The 13,693-nt window shown below is 44.9% G+C and overlaps 1 protein-coding gene across 1 annotated transcript in view; it reads left to right on the top strand.

Annotated features, from left to right (window-relative positions):
- The first annotated feature begins 1,276 nt into the window (after positions 1 to 1,276).
- Positions 1,277 to 13,693, top strand: part of ADSL (adenylosuccinate lyase) — a 481,027-nt gene continuing 468,610 nt past the window's right edge. The window contains exon 1 of the mRNA XM_082265904.1: positions 1,277 to 1,500. Within this exon, the coding sequence (XP_082122030.1) occupies positions 1,291 to 1,500 (210 nt within the window). The 5' untranslated portion in view covers positions 1,277 to 1,290. The remainder of the gene's footprint in view (positions 1,501 to 13,693) is intronic.

Here is a 13,693-nt window from a genome sequence, read left to right as displayed (position 1 = left end):
ACCCCAGCAGCAATAGACCCCCTCCAGCAGCAATGGACCCCCGACAACAAAATAACACCCCAGCAACAAGAGACTCCCAGCAGCAACAACAGATCTCCCAACAGCCAGCATAAATAGACCTCTCTCTCAATAGTAGTTCTCTGCCAGCAACAATTGACCCTCCATGAACATAAGACCCCACACCAGCAACAACAGACCTACCTAGCAACAAAATACCCCCTCGCAAAAAATGAACCCCACCAGGGACAATGGATCCACCAGCAGCCAGCAATATTAGACCCTTCAGCATACCCCAGCACTCCTTGCCATTACAAACATTCAGTGCTAGAGGTGCCGGAATTGCATTCCCCCACATCCCCACTGAAAAAAAGCCCAGATTATAGATTGGAAAAAGAAAAGATTAGTTAAACCCACAAGTGTTTTTTTTTTTTTTTACCACTATTTTTCCTTTATGCTGGCTTTTGCCATTTACAAATGCAGCAATTTTAGAAATTGTATGAAAGGTTAAGAGCCGGTTCACACTGAGGCGACACGACTCTGTACTACTTCGGGGGCGACTTGTGCATTACCATGCACCACGACTTCAGAGCGACTTGTGCATTACCATGCACCACGACTTCAGAGCGACTTGTGCATTACCATGCACCACGACTTTGGAGCGACTTTCAGGGACTTCACATAATGGAAGTCTATGCAAGTCGCTCTGAGGTCGTCCCGAAGTAGTACAGGAACCTTTTTCTAAGTCGGAGCGACTTGTGTCGCTTCTATTAGAACGGGTCCTGTAGCGGTCAATGGACTGCGAGGGAGCGCGACTTGTCAGGCTGACAAGTCGCCTGACAAGTCGCGCTAGTGTGAACCGGCTCTTAGCATTGGGAATCACTTAGACCAAAAAGAGGGAAAAATGAGGAGGAAAGAGGGACATTGTTCCAAATCAGGGATAGTCCTTTGAAATCAGGGACAGTTGGGAGCTATGGAAAGACACATAAAGTAATTAAAAAAAAAAATGAAGGAAGAAGTGAAGGTCCATTTTAAAGTTTTGTAATTCAATTCATAAAAAAAAAAATCAGGATATGTAACCATCAGCAAAAATCATTGTAATTTGATAATGAGAACTAGATTCATTCAGCATCGTTTCAAATATATGAGTATTAGTGATCACTAGGGAGAGGGTAGAATTACTCCGTGTGCCACATTAAAGATGGCAGCTCCCAGCAGCCACATGTGACATGCAGGAAGCCATATTGGATGTGGCAAGCTGTCACTCTTCACTACTAGGCTTGGGCAAGAAAGATGGACGCAAGTAGCGGTCTGAGCGGAGATTCTGGTGCCAGGGTGACTGGCAGTGCCTCGCCGCTCGCCCAAGGACCGGAGGAAGTGCAGCGCTACCGATCACCGCTGGTGTCCCGTTATGCCAGCCGAGAAATGGCCTTCAATTTCAGCGACAGCAAGAAATTTCAGACCTGGAGACGGCTGTGGTTATTCCTAGCACAGGCCCAGCGGGTAATGTAAAAGGGCAATTGGAATGCCTTCTATGTGCACTGGCAAAAGCTGCATAACGACCCCCACCCCCATGTCTTCTCACATGTCCTATACTTAGTCTCTGCAACACGTGATAGTCTGCAGACTAGTGCTAGAGAACAGTGTGCATGCTGAGGGATAGATACTTCTAAACTGCTAATGACTGCTCAGCTACAAGTGTAAAACTTCTGGCAATTCTTAGTACAAAGAAATGTGTAGGAATAGAACTGTAAGAAAACATTCTTGCTCAAGTGTAGACTGTGCCATTTTATTAGGTGTTTATCTGCTTTGATGCTACAGCTATTTTTTTATGCACACATGTAAAAATCTGCAGTTTTGGTTATAAAATGATTATACATTTTCTAAAAGCACAGGCCCTGTACAATTAATCTACAGTAGTTGTAGTTTTTATGTTGTACGATATTTGTGCAACTGTTTATCATATTGTACATTGTATACCCCTGTATGTTGTGGTCTTTAAGGTGCCCATCTAATAGTTTTTTGAAACTATCAATGATCCCTGCTGATACCACTGCTTGTGGAAGAGAATTCCACATCCTTACTGCTCTTACAGTGAAGAACCCCTTACGCACTTTAAGGTTAAACCGCCTTTCCTCTAGTTTTACTGAGTGGCCACGTGTCTTATTGTATTCCCTTTCTCTGAATAGTTTGTTCCTTATGCTAGGGTCGCCAGTACAGTATTTGTACATTGATATCATATCCCCCCTCAATCGTCTCTTCTCCAGAGAGAATAAGTTCAGTGCTTGTAGTCTTTCCTCATAGCCGATGTCCTCCATTCCCCTAACTATTTTTGTTGCCCTTCTCTGGACTCTTTCCAGTTCCAGCACATCCTTCCTGAGGACCGGTGCCCAGAACTGGACAGCATACTCCAGATGTGGCCGGACCAGAGTCTTGTAGAGTGGGAGAATAATCTCTTTATTTATGGAGTGAATCCCCTTTTTTATACATCCCAGTATTCTGTTGGCTTTGCTTGCAGCGGCTTGGCATTGCATGCCACTGCCAAGCCTGTTGTCTACCAGTACCCCCAAGTCCTTTTCCATCCTAGACTCACCCAGAGGTTCCCCCCCTAGTGAGTGGTAATTTTCTGGATAAAATATAATAAAATGAATTTTAGTGCACCCAAAAACAATATTTCCAGTTTTTAGCTACTTGATAAATGATAGGGTTGTGTCAAGTCAATGGATACCAAGCATGCCATCCATGATATTGTGAACAACTATGGTATCCATAAATCTCCATAGGCTGCCCTTTAACGAGGTTGTAAACCCTACCTATAGACTTTTGCCTGTAGGTAAGCCTATAATAAGGCTTACCTATAGGTACTGTAAATATCTCCTATACTCGCACCGTTTTGGAGATATTTACTTTTCATGCAGCCAATGATGTCATCGGTGTATGCGCTCTGTAGGAACGGCCACCCGTGCCGTTCCTTCAGAGTCCTGTGCCGTAAACGACGTAATGTCATCGTGCCCTCGGCCAATCAGATGGCCGGAGGATGCAAACCAGGAAGAAGGATGGCCCAAAATGTCTGCTGTGTTACGGTGAGCTGGCGGCACTGCGGGGGCTTTGTTCTAAGGTAAGTATGTATATATCGCATACTAGCTCATTATGCCTTTTGTCTTTCAGGTTTTTCTTCCTTATTTTTTTTTCTTAGGTTTACAACCTCTTTAAAACCCTGTACTATTCATAAGTTTAGACTTGACTGCAAGCTATAGCAAAGCAATTGAAATATTGCTGTCTGACATTCATAGCGATACCTCACGTGTGGTGCATTCACCGCTTCCATGCATGTTCGCACCCTGTGTGCAAGTTTGTCATTTGTGGGTGTGTGAAGGGTAACCGGGATTACATTTTTTTTTTTTTTTTTAACCACTTTCAAACCCTATAAAATAAAAAAGATGTTACACCGATTAAATAGTTACCATGTCTTGCTTTAAAATCAAGCATGCTCATAGAATAGTGACAACTATAGTACATTAAACTCTTCATAGGCAACGCTTTAATATGTTACCAGTTTACTCTGGCACTAGAATTATTGCTTTCACTCTGACGTTCCTGGCGATACCTCATATGTGTGGTGTGTGATAGCATGCAGACCCTACGTGTGTGTATGCCTTGCTCATGAGCATGGGAGTGCTTTAGTTTTTTTATTTTATTTACATTTATTATTTTACAATGTCTTTTTTTTTTTTTTTTTACTGACCTTAAGGCTGCATTCACACTTGAGCGTAGCGTTTTTTACCGCGATTTTACCGCAATTTTTTTCAGGCGTTTTTCATTGACATCTATCAAAAACGCTGGTAATCAGCCCAAAAAGAAGCTCATGTACCTTTTTCAGCTACAGGCGTTTTGCAAAACGCTCAGATGTGAACAGGGGCCATTTAAATGAATGGGGTTTTACTTGTTGGGCGTTTTGGAAGCGTTTCTTTTGAGCGTTTTTGGAGCTGAAAACGCCCAGGTGTGAATGGAGCCTAATTATTATGAAAGTGAGAACAGCCTCTCTTGTGATAGCATGGGCTGTGACAAGTCCCCCTTTGGAGAGATCTGGCTTCTGTTTGGGTTCACTCCAAAGCAGCCAATCAAATGAAGATTGGTTTGATCAGTTGCTTTAAGAAGCCATTAACAGCTTCTAAACAAACCAGAAGTGACTAAATACTCTTAGTTTCCGGTTTCTGACTTTACAGAGGAGGAGAAGAAATAGAAGATCCTCCCACTCTTCACAGTGCATCACATCAGTCTTGGGCTCCCCGGTTAGACGAAAGAGCCCGGGAAAGGCACAATTGGGGGTCCAGACCCCCTTCCGCTACTTGTAAAAGTGTCACGGACACCACAGACTGTGGGCAATTTTGCATTTCATTTGGAAATCAAGGCCCCGGAGTCTAGAGGAAGAGTGGAGAGGCACAAAATCCATGTTGCCTGAGGTCCAGTGTAAAGTTTACACAGTCAGTGATATTTTGGGGAGCCATGTCATCTGCTAGTGTTGGTCCAATTGTGTTTTATCAAGTCCAAAGTCAGTGCAGCCCTCTACTAGGAAATTCTAGAGCACTTAATGCTTCCCTCTTTTTTCACCATAGATGCGCAGATCATACAAGTCCAAGGGATGCAGGAGAGAATGTCCTTCTTTGATTACAGTTTTTAATGTGGTAGCTAGATCGCTGCAGCTCCAATCAAATCCACTGGGTGGCGGATGAGTCAACTGTACAAGGCAAAAAGAGACAGGGCGCACATCCGACCTAGTGTAACTCCATTTTATTAAAAGTTATCAGATTTAAAATAATGCACTCACATGTAGTCCGGGAATTATGAATATGTCACCAGCCACATCGCCTGCACCCGACTAGACCTGCATGGCCCCCTACCGCGCATGCGCGCATCGGCCCGGCAGGAAGACCGGTGGCCATGGGGAACTCTCGGCGGATAGGAAGGAGGAATGGCAGACCCTAAATCGTTGCTATGACGATGCGTTTAGGAAGCGTGGCCTCCCTCTTGTGGCTGGTGACGCCAGAGCATACTGCGCAATCAGCAGGCCAGGAGATATACATCGCCTCGCCAGGACACAAGATCGGGTTACATAGTTACATATTACATAGTTAGTGAGGTTGAAAAAAAGACATCAGTCCATCCAGTTCAACCTATGATGTGTGTGGGTGTGTTTGCTGTTAACCGTACATTGTATACCCCTGTATGTTGTGGTCTTTAAGGTGCCCATCTAATAGTTTTTTGAAACTATCAATGCTCCCTGCTGATACCACTGCTTGTGGAAGAGAATTCCACATCCTTAACGCTCTTACAGTGAAGAACCCCTTACGTACTTTAAGGTTAAACCGCCTTTCCTCTAGTTTTAGTGAGTGGCCACGTGTCTTATTGTTTTCCCTTTCTCTGAATAGTTTGTTCCTTATGCTAGGGTCGTCAGTACAGTATTTGTACATTGATATCATATCCCCCCTCAATCGTCTCTTCTCCAGACAGAATAAGTTCAGTGCTTGTAGTCTTTCCTCATAGCTGATGTCCTTCATTGCCCTAATTATTTTTGTTGCCCTTCTCTGGACTCTTTCCAGTTCCAGCACATCCTTCCTGAGGACCGATGCCCATAACTGGACAGCATACTCCAGATGTGGCCGGACCAGAGTCTTGTAGAGTGGGAGAATAATCTCTTTATTTCTGGAGTGAATCCCCTTTTTTATGCATCCCAGTATTCTGTTGGCTTTGCTTGCAGCGGCTTTGCATTGCATGCCACTGCCAAGCCTGTTGTCTACCAGTACCCCCAGGTCCTTTTCCATCCTAGACTCATCCAGAGGTTCCCCCCCTAGTGAGTAGCTTGCTTTCTGGTTTCTGGCACCCAAGTGCATTACTTTACATTTTTCAACATTAACCACTTAAGCCCCGGAAGATTTTACCCCCATTCCGACCAGGGGGTATTTTGCGATTCGGCACTGCGTGACTTTAACGGACAATTGCGCGGTCGTGCGACGCTGTACCTAAACAAATTTGGCGTCCTTTTTTTCCCACAAACAGAGCTTTCTTTTGGTGGTATTTGATCACCTGTGCGATTTTTTGATCACGCGCTATAAACAAAAAAAGAGCGTCAATTTTGCAAAAATAGCAATATTTTTCACATTTTTTTTTATATGAAATTCCCCAAAAAAAAATTTGGCCAATTTGTTTTATGCTACCTATGTTTGGTAAAAAAAATCACAAAAAGCGTATTTTGATTGGTTTGCGCAAAAGTTATCGCGTTTACAAACAAAGGGAAAGATTTCTGTCATTTTTGTTGTTGTTTTTTTTTTAACGTGTAATGGCGGCGATCTGCGATTTTTTATTTTTTTTTGCGGTACTGCGACATTGCGGCGGACAGATCGGACCCATGACTGACATTTTTGACACTTTTGGGGTTACCAGTGACATTTCTACAGTAATCAGTGCTATATATATGCACTGTTACTGTAAAAGTACACTGGTAGTGAAGGGGTTAACTTTATTTGGGAGGGAGGGGCTGTGTGTATCCCTAGGGGCGTGCTTTCTACTGTGATTGGCTGGGGCTTGAGCTGTATGGACACTGATCAACGGATCTACATACTAGATCCGAGTGATCAGTATCCTAACAGCAAGGAGAATGACAGGTGGCTTGTTTACACAAGCTGCCTGACATTCTCCCTCTCCCCCGCCGATCGCCGAGTGACCGGCGGACATCGGGTCCGCCGGTCACACGCGCGGGGGGGTCCGTGACCACGCGGGAGCGGGCGCGCGCCTCCGGGGGCGCGCGCTCGCTCCCTAGACCCTCACAAGCTAGTGACGTAGCCCTACGTCACTTTGCCTGTGAGGGGCTGACTGCCGACGTAGATCGGCGTTAGGCAGTCGGCAAGTGGTTAAACCTCATCTGCCATGTAGTTGCCCACCCCATTATTTTGTTCAGGTCCGCTTGTAAGGTTTCCACATCCTGCATAGAAGATATTGGCATGCTTAGTTTAGTATCATCTGCAAATATTGAGATTGTACTAGATATCCCCTCCTCTAGATCATTTATGAATAAATTAAACAGGATTGGTCCAAGGACAGAACCCTGGGGGACCCCACTTTCCACACCCGCCCAATCTGAGTACTCCCCATTAATCACCACCCTCTGGACTCTCCCCTGGAGCCAGTTCTCTATCCAGGTACTCACCTTATGGTCCATACCTACCTTCCTTAGTTTGTACAGTAAGCGTTTGTGGGGAACGGTGTCAAAGGCCTTTGCAAAGTCCAGATACACCACATCCACAGGCTTTCCTTTATCTAGGTGGCAGCTCACTTCATTGTAGAAGGTTAATAGATTGGTTTGGCAAGAACGATTTTTCATGAATCCATGCTGATTACTACTAATAATACCATTTTCATTACTAAAGTCTTGTATGTGGTCCCTTAACATCCCCTCCAAAATCTTGCAGACTACAGATGTTAGGCTGACCGGCCTATAGTTACTCGGGATATATCTAGGCCCCTTTTTTTAAATATTGGTACCACATTGGCTTTTTTCCAATCAGCTGGCACCATACCCATCTGTAAACTATCCTTAAAGATCAAGAATAATGGTCTGACAATCACCTGGCTGAGCTCTTTAAGAACCCTCGGGTGCAAGCTATCCGGTCCCGGTGATTTATTTATGTTAAGTTTCTCAAGTTTAGTTCTAAGGCTATCTTCTGTTAGCCATGGCGGCACTTCCTGAGGTGTGTTGTTTAGTTTGGCCTTACAAGCTGGGTTAGTGTAGCCCCCCGATTCTTTTGTGAAGACCGAAGAGAAGAAATTATTTAACACTTCCGCCTTTTCTCTGTCCTCAGTGGCCATATTTCCTTTGTCATCTTTTATGGGGCCAATGTGTTCTGGCCTCGCTTTCTTACTGTTTATATACTTAAAGAATTTCTTGGGGTTCCCGGTTCTACTTAAAAAGGCCATAAAGGATAGGAGGTTGTTGGCATGTTCATAATTCCCGGACTACATGTGAGTGCATTTATTTTAAATCTGATAACTTTTAATAAAATGGAGTTACATTAGGTCAGATGTGCGCCCTGTCTCTTTTTGCCTTGTACAGGTTATTTATTTTCCAGCAGGACTTGGCACCTGCTCACACTACCAAAAGTACAAATAGCTGGTTTATTGATCATGATATGTTTGGTGAATGAAAAAAAGGTAACCGATTCCTGCATACATTCTTCATAAAGCGGATGGATGAATCACCCTCTGTGGGTTATTGTAATCTTGTAAATCTTGGCCCACCAGTTGTCAAAATACCCAAACAGTGCCTGCATCTGAATGGATGTTGGCGCAGTTAAAGCTGAGTTCCGCCCCCCTTAAAAAAAAATTGAAAGGCAGCAGCAACAAATACTGTAGCTGCTGACTTTTAAATAGTAGAACTTACCTGTCCAGGGAGCCTGCGATGTCGGCACCCTAAGCCGATTTATGTATCGGCTCTCAGGTGGTGCCGCCTCCGCCACCCAGAGTAAGGAAACCCGGCAGTGAAATCTTCCGGCTTCACTGCTGGTTCCCTACTGCGCATGCGCAAAGCGGGCTGCGCTTTGTAATTGGCCCATCGGAGGAGGAAAAAGGAGGGGGCCGAACTTCCGAGGGACAGCTCGGCGGCGCTGTCTCCCAGGAAGTGGGGAAGGGTACCTGTCAAAAACAGGTACCTGTTCCCCCTCCCCCCTGAAGGGTACCAAATGGGGCACCAGAGGGGGGAGTAAACAGGGGAGTTCCACTTTTGAAAAAAACTCAGCTTTAAGTCAACAATTTTTCTGTCCGACTCCTTCAATTTTTCAAACTAGGGATATCGTGGGAGGTGACCATTAAAGTGGAGTTCCTGGCCTTGGGGGTCAATTTTAGCTAAATATACCCCCGGCACGCCAGCCCACATGCAGACACCCCTCCAGCCGCGGCCAATATGATTACATGCCTTGTATCATGCAACGTCATGTGAGTTTTTTACCTGTTATTTTATTCCAATAAAACGTACATGCTTCACTATTTGAGCCCCATTTGTTTTTGGAGGGACATCTCTATCCATTCATGTTCATGAAGTATGAATGCATGAGGATACGTTAATATTGATGAAGTCATCGTGTTGGACCCGGTGCCAGATATCTGAGTGGACTCTGCCCCATTGATGATTCTGTAACCCATGCCTGTTGGACCTTCCTAACCGGGGGTCTAGCATTCCGGTAAGGGAATTACTATACTTGAGCATGTGGTTCTTCCAGGATTGGGGTTGTGATCCTATGGTGTTGGAACTTTTTCTTCACCCATCTCTGATTCTTAGCACCTGGCCTCACTGACTTTTTATGGACTTTACTGAATCTTTTTCTTCTGGTGTATTTATTTATGCAGAAGTGTTTGGCGCTCAACTCCTTTTTACTATTATTTTTGGTCTGATAACACCTTTTGTACGGGCAGCCTTTTTTTCATTAAGCGCGGCTATCTTTACCCTTTTTTTGCAACTTTAATCCAAAAGGGTCGAAGTAGGGGGCAAGTCAAAAAAATGTGGAGCATTGAACCCGCCTCCAACCTGCATCGCCAACACCTGTCTGAGCAATCTGCTCCCATCCTATGCATCAGCACGGGGACTCTGTACCACCTAGTTAATATTTTATATCCCTCCTCCTGATATTTGCAGTCCGTAGAAGATTTGTGCACCAGTGTTAGGATCTTATTCTTCTGTGTTTTCATCAAAGTAATTGCAAGTTTCCCGCTCCCATTGAGATAGAAACGACAGCTGTTGTTCCTCCCGTTCTTCCACCAAGGTTGAATAGAATAGGGATAGAGTATGTTTGAGGGGATCCCCTGCTCTACATAAAGATTCAAAAGGAGTTAAAGCCCTTGGTATATAGCCCCTTTGTCCAACAGAACAGAGGAAATGACGTAATTGATAGATACTCAAGTGGTCCAGATCTAATCCGGGCCATACAGCGATCTCCCCATAGGTGGGCACAGGGCCCTGCTGCCATACTTCAAGTAATCGTATCTTTCCAATTTGGGCTAGTCTACGTATCTTAGCACTTGTACATCCCGGGGGGGAAATCCGGGTTGCCAAGTATAGAGATAAGAGGGGAAGGCGCAGGAGCTATCTTTGGATGTTGTTGGACTCTCCGAGATTCTCGTGGAGTGGCACCTGTCGAAGGGTGTGATAAGATGGGGTCCATAGGCGAAAAAGAGGACCAAGGGGCCGGGGGGGTCAACTGGCCAGCTGCACCTATCTCCAGAACCACCCATCTCTTAGAGGCCAAATTACAATGCCAGTCCAAGACACGGACGAGGTGCGATGCGCGGCAATATCAGAGCATGTCCGGAAGGCCTACTCCCCCCTTTGATTTTGGAAGGGACAGGACTTGAAGCCTGATCCTAGGGGATCTGGAGGCCCATATAAAAGCGCAAAACATTTTCCGGATCTGTTGAAAGAAAGACATAGGGACAGCAATCGGTAATGCCTGCAATAAATACAGATGTTCATCTTAAGGGCGCTACAGCGTCCAAACCATGTCAGGGTTAATGATTGCCATATATGAAAGTCTTTCTTCACAATCCCCAACATAGAGATATGATTCTAACTAAATAAATCAGCTGGATAAGCTGTAATCTGAATCCCCAGGTAAGCTAACGATCCCTCAGCCCAATAAAATGGGAATGAAACTCGTAAAGCATGTTCCTCCTGAAATGGTGTAGATACATTGAGTACTGCCGATTTCGTGAGATTAATCTTGTAATTAGAGAGGATGCCATATTTGTTAATAGCAGCTAAGATGTTTGGAAATGTTATTGGGTTGGTGACAAAAAACACAAGGTCTTCCGCGAAAGCGGCCACCTTGTGCTGATCGCCAGCAACCCGAATGCCTGAAATATCGCTAGATCGACGTATAAAGGGTTCCAACGTTAAAATAAATATAAGAGGTGATAGTGGGCATCCCTGCCAGGTGCCATTCGAGATTGGAAAGTAATCCGAGCACCACTCGTACCGCTGCCGATGGTCTAGACTAGAGTATAGGGCCTGGATGCATTGCTGCATCCATGGTCCCAGGCCTATATATGACAGGGTGGCTCGAATAAAGCTCCAGGCCACCCTGTCAAAGGCCTTCTCCGCGTTCATAGATAATAATACCATCGGAGTATGTGAAAGGGACACGTTTTTCCGCAGCTAGGGATTGATTGTGTTTACTAAGAGATTCTATCCATGAGAAGAAGGCTGTCAATCTACTTTCCTGTTCCCTTTTACGTCGAGCTCCTATTCGCATAAGGACCCCACGAATTACGCATTTATGCGCCTCCCAGATTACAGATGGGGATAGTGAGTCATCCATATTATCTTTAAAATAATTAGAAATCGCAGACTCTATCTCCACCCTGACTTCCGGGACCTGGAGTAATGACTCATTGAGCCTCCAAGTACATGGTTTTACATGTCCAGATTCCCATGCAATAACTACATGGACAGGAGAGTGGTCTGATATAGAAAATGAATCGATATGCGAGGAGATAACCAAGGGGAGATCACTTTGAGGGAGTAAAATGCGATCTATTCGAGTGTAGACATTGTGGGTCGGAGAGTAGTAGGTATAATCCCGCTCACCTGGGTGCATCAGTCGCCAAGGGTCAGTCAGGTCAAGGAGAGACAGTTCCCGCTGCAGTCGGCGTAACTGGGTATGGGAAATACATGAACTTCCGCTGGAAGAATCCAGGAGGGGTTCAGGTATAAAATGAAAGTCTCCACCCATCACAAGGTGCCGTTCTCGAAACCCCAAAACTACCGGAATCAATTGCTGTAAGAAAGATAAATGATCTGAGTTAGGCAGATAAACATTTAATAAAGTTACCGTTGTCTGACCAACCCTTCCCTTAATCAACAAAAATCTTCCACCTGGGTCTATCAGCTCCTCTTTAAACACCCAGGGCAAAAATTTAGATATGAGGATACTCACGCCTTTTGATTTGGGTATTGGTGAGGGAGCATGATACACCCAGGGGAAATCCATATTATATAGCCTGGGGATGGCACCTTTCCAAAAATAAGTTTCCTGTAAAAATGCCATGTGTGAATGACTGTGTTTTAAATCTGATGGAACAGTGTTTTTCAACCTTTTTTGTGCAAAGGCACACTTTTTTCATGAAAAAATTCACGAGGCACACCACCATTAGAAAATGTTAAAAAAATGTACGCACAGCAGAGTTGGTTTGTTTGCATCTCCGGTGAAAGTAAATCCAAATGAAATATAGCTTTAGCTATATTGCCTTGTGCCAGAGAATTTGCTTGAGCTAACCATCTTTGCTTTCTTTTGATCCCCACTCATACTTGGGCTCTCATCTGGCTCCGAATTTTATTCAGAGTCCAATTCTTTCCTTTTCAAAAACTGGTCCATCACTGCAGTATTTCACTGTCACTCAGTACTTACTGCGCTTGTCTCCTCCAGATAGCCGCTGTCCGTCACACTCAGCACTCTTCTGCGCATGTCTCCATCTAGATCCATCAGTCAGCGCTCTTCTGCTCTTCTGCTCATGTCTCCTGCAGATCCAGATCCATCGGCGCTCTTCTGCTCATCGGCGATTTACTGCGATGTCTCCTCCTGTCCTCCTCCTGTCAGTGTAACAGTGACACCGGAGCTATTTATAGTCCTTAACATGCGCTTCGGATTAAATTGGAATTTTTCCCACGGCACACCAGGCAATATCTCACGGCACACTAGTGTGCCGCGGCACAGTGGTTGAAAAACACTGTGATAGAAGACGTGATCGTTTCTCTGGGGTGGCTAAACCTCTTACATTAAGGGTGGTTACCTTATATCCTGGGACCGCTCGTGCAGGGCTAGGAGACATGGTTATCCTGGAGGCCCAAAACAAAAAAAAAAAAAAACAAAACATTTTTTTTAAAGAAACCCCCCCCTCCCCCCAGCTATATACCAATACTGGTATTACTAAAATTGGTTCTACTGTAACCGAGCGCAACCAGGCGCTTCCTAATGTGGGAGAAGTGATCAGAAAAACGCCGTAAGATAAAAGGTGTTCACCGGCAAACAAAAAAATAAATGAGAAAAGAGAAAAAAAAGAAAAGATAATAAGGAGATGTGACCATAGGGTGTCGGCCTACGAAGCATCTTACTCATTTTTGGGCTGCAACCCCCCCCCCCTGCACACACATTCAATACTTCATTTTTAAACAATCTGAATTGACAGTTATGTCCCCCTCCCTTACCCTCATCCCTCCCCCCCACCCCCAAAGGCAACATCCCCACCTTGTATTTCCCAGGAATTATAAAAAAAAAAAAAAAAAAAGGAAAAAACCATTGTGGAGCCCATAGACCATCTTGAGTCGGTAAATCTTCTTCACAGATTGGATAGTGTATGGCAGTGGTCCTCAGGGCCCACTAACAGGACAGGTTTGCAAGATAACTGAAATCCATCCCAGGTGATATAATTTGCTACTCAGTGATTGCAGTACTCTAGTCTGCATCTCTCCAAGGTAATACTTAAAATCTGGCCTGTTAGTGGGCCCTGAGGACCGGAGTTGAGGACCACTGGTGTATGGGACTCACACTACCGAACCTCATATCCTCAATGCGTGACCCCCAACCGACCAGGCAGAGCACATTACTCATCCGGTCGACGGGGGATCAGCACCAAGGGGAAGGGGGGGAAGGAGCAG

Source organism: Pelophylax lessonae (genome assembly GCF_965119305.1).
Source record: "Pelophylax lessonae genome assembly, chromosome: 8".
Classification (NCBI taxonomy): Eukaryota; Metazoa; Chordata; class Amphibia; order Anura; family Ranidae; genus Pelophylax; species Pelophylax lessonae.
The sequence above is the reverse complement of the archived record's forward strand: the minus strand, read 5'-3'. Positions and strand labels throughout refer to the sequence as shown.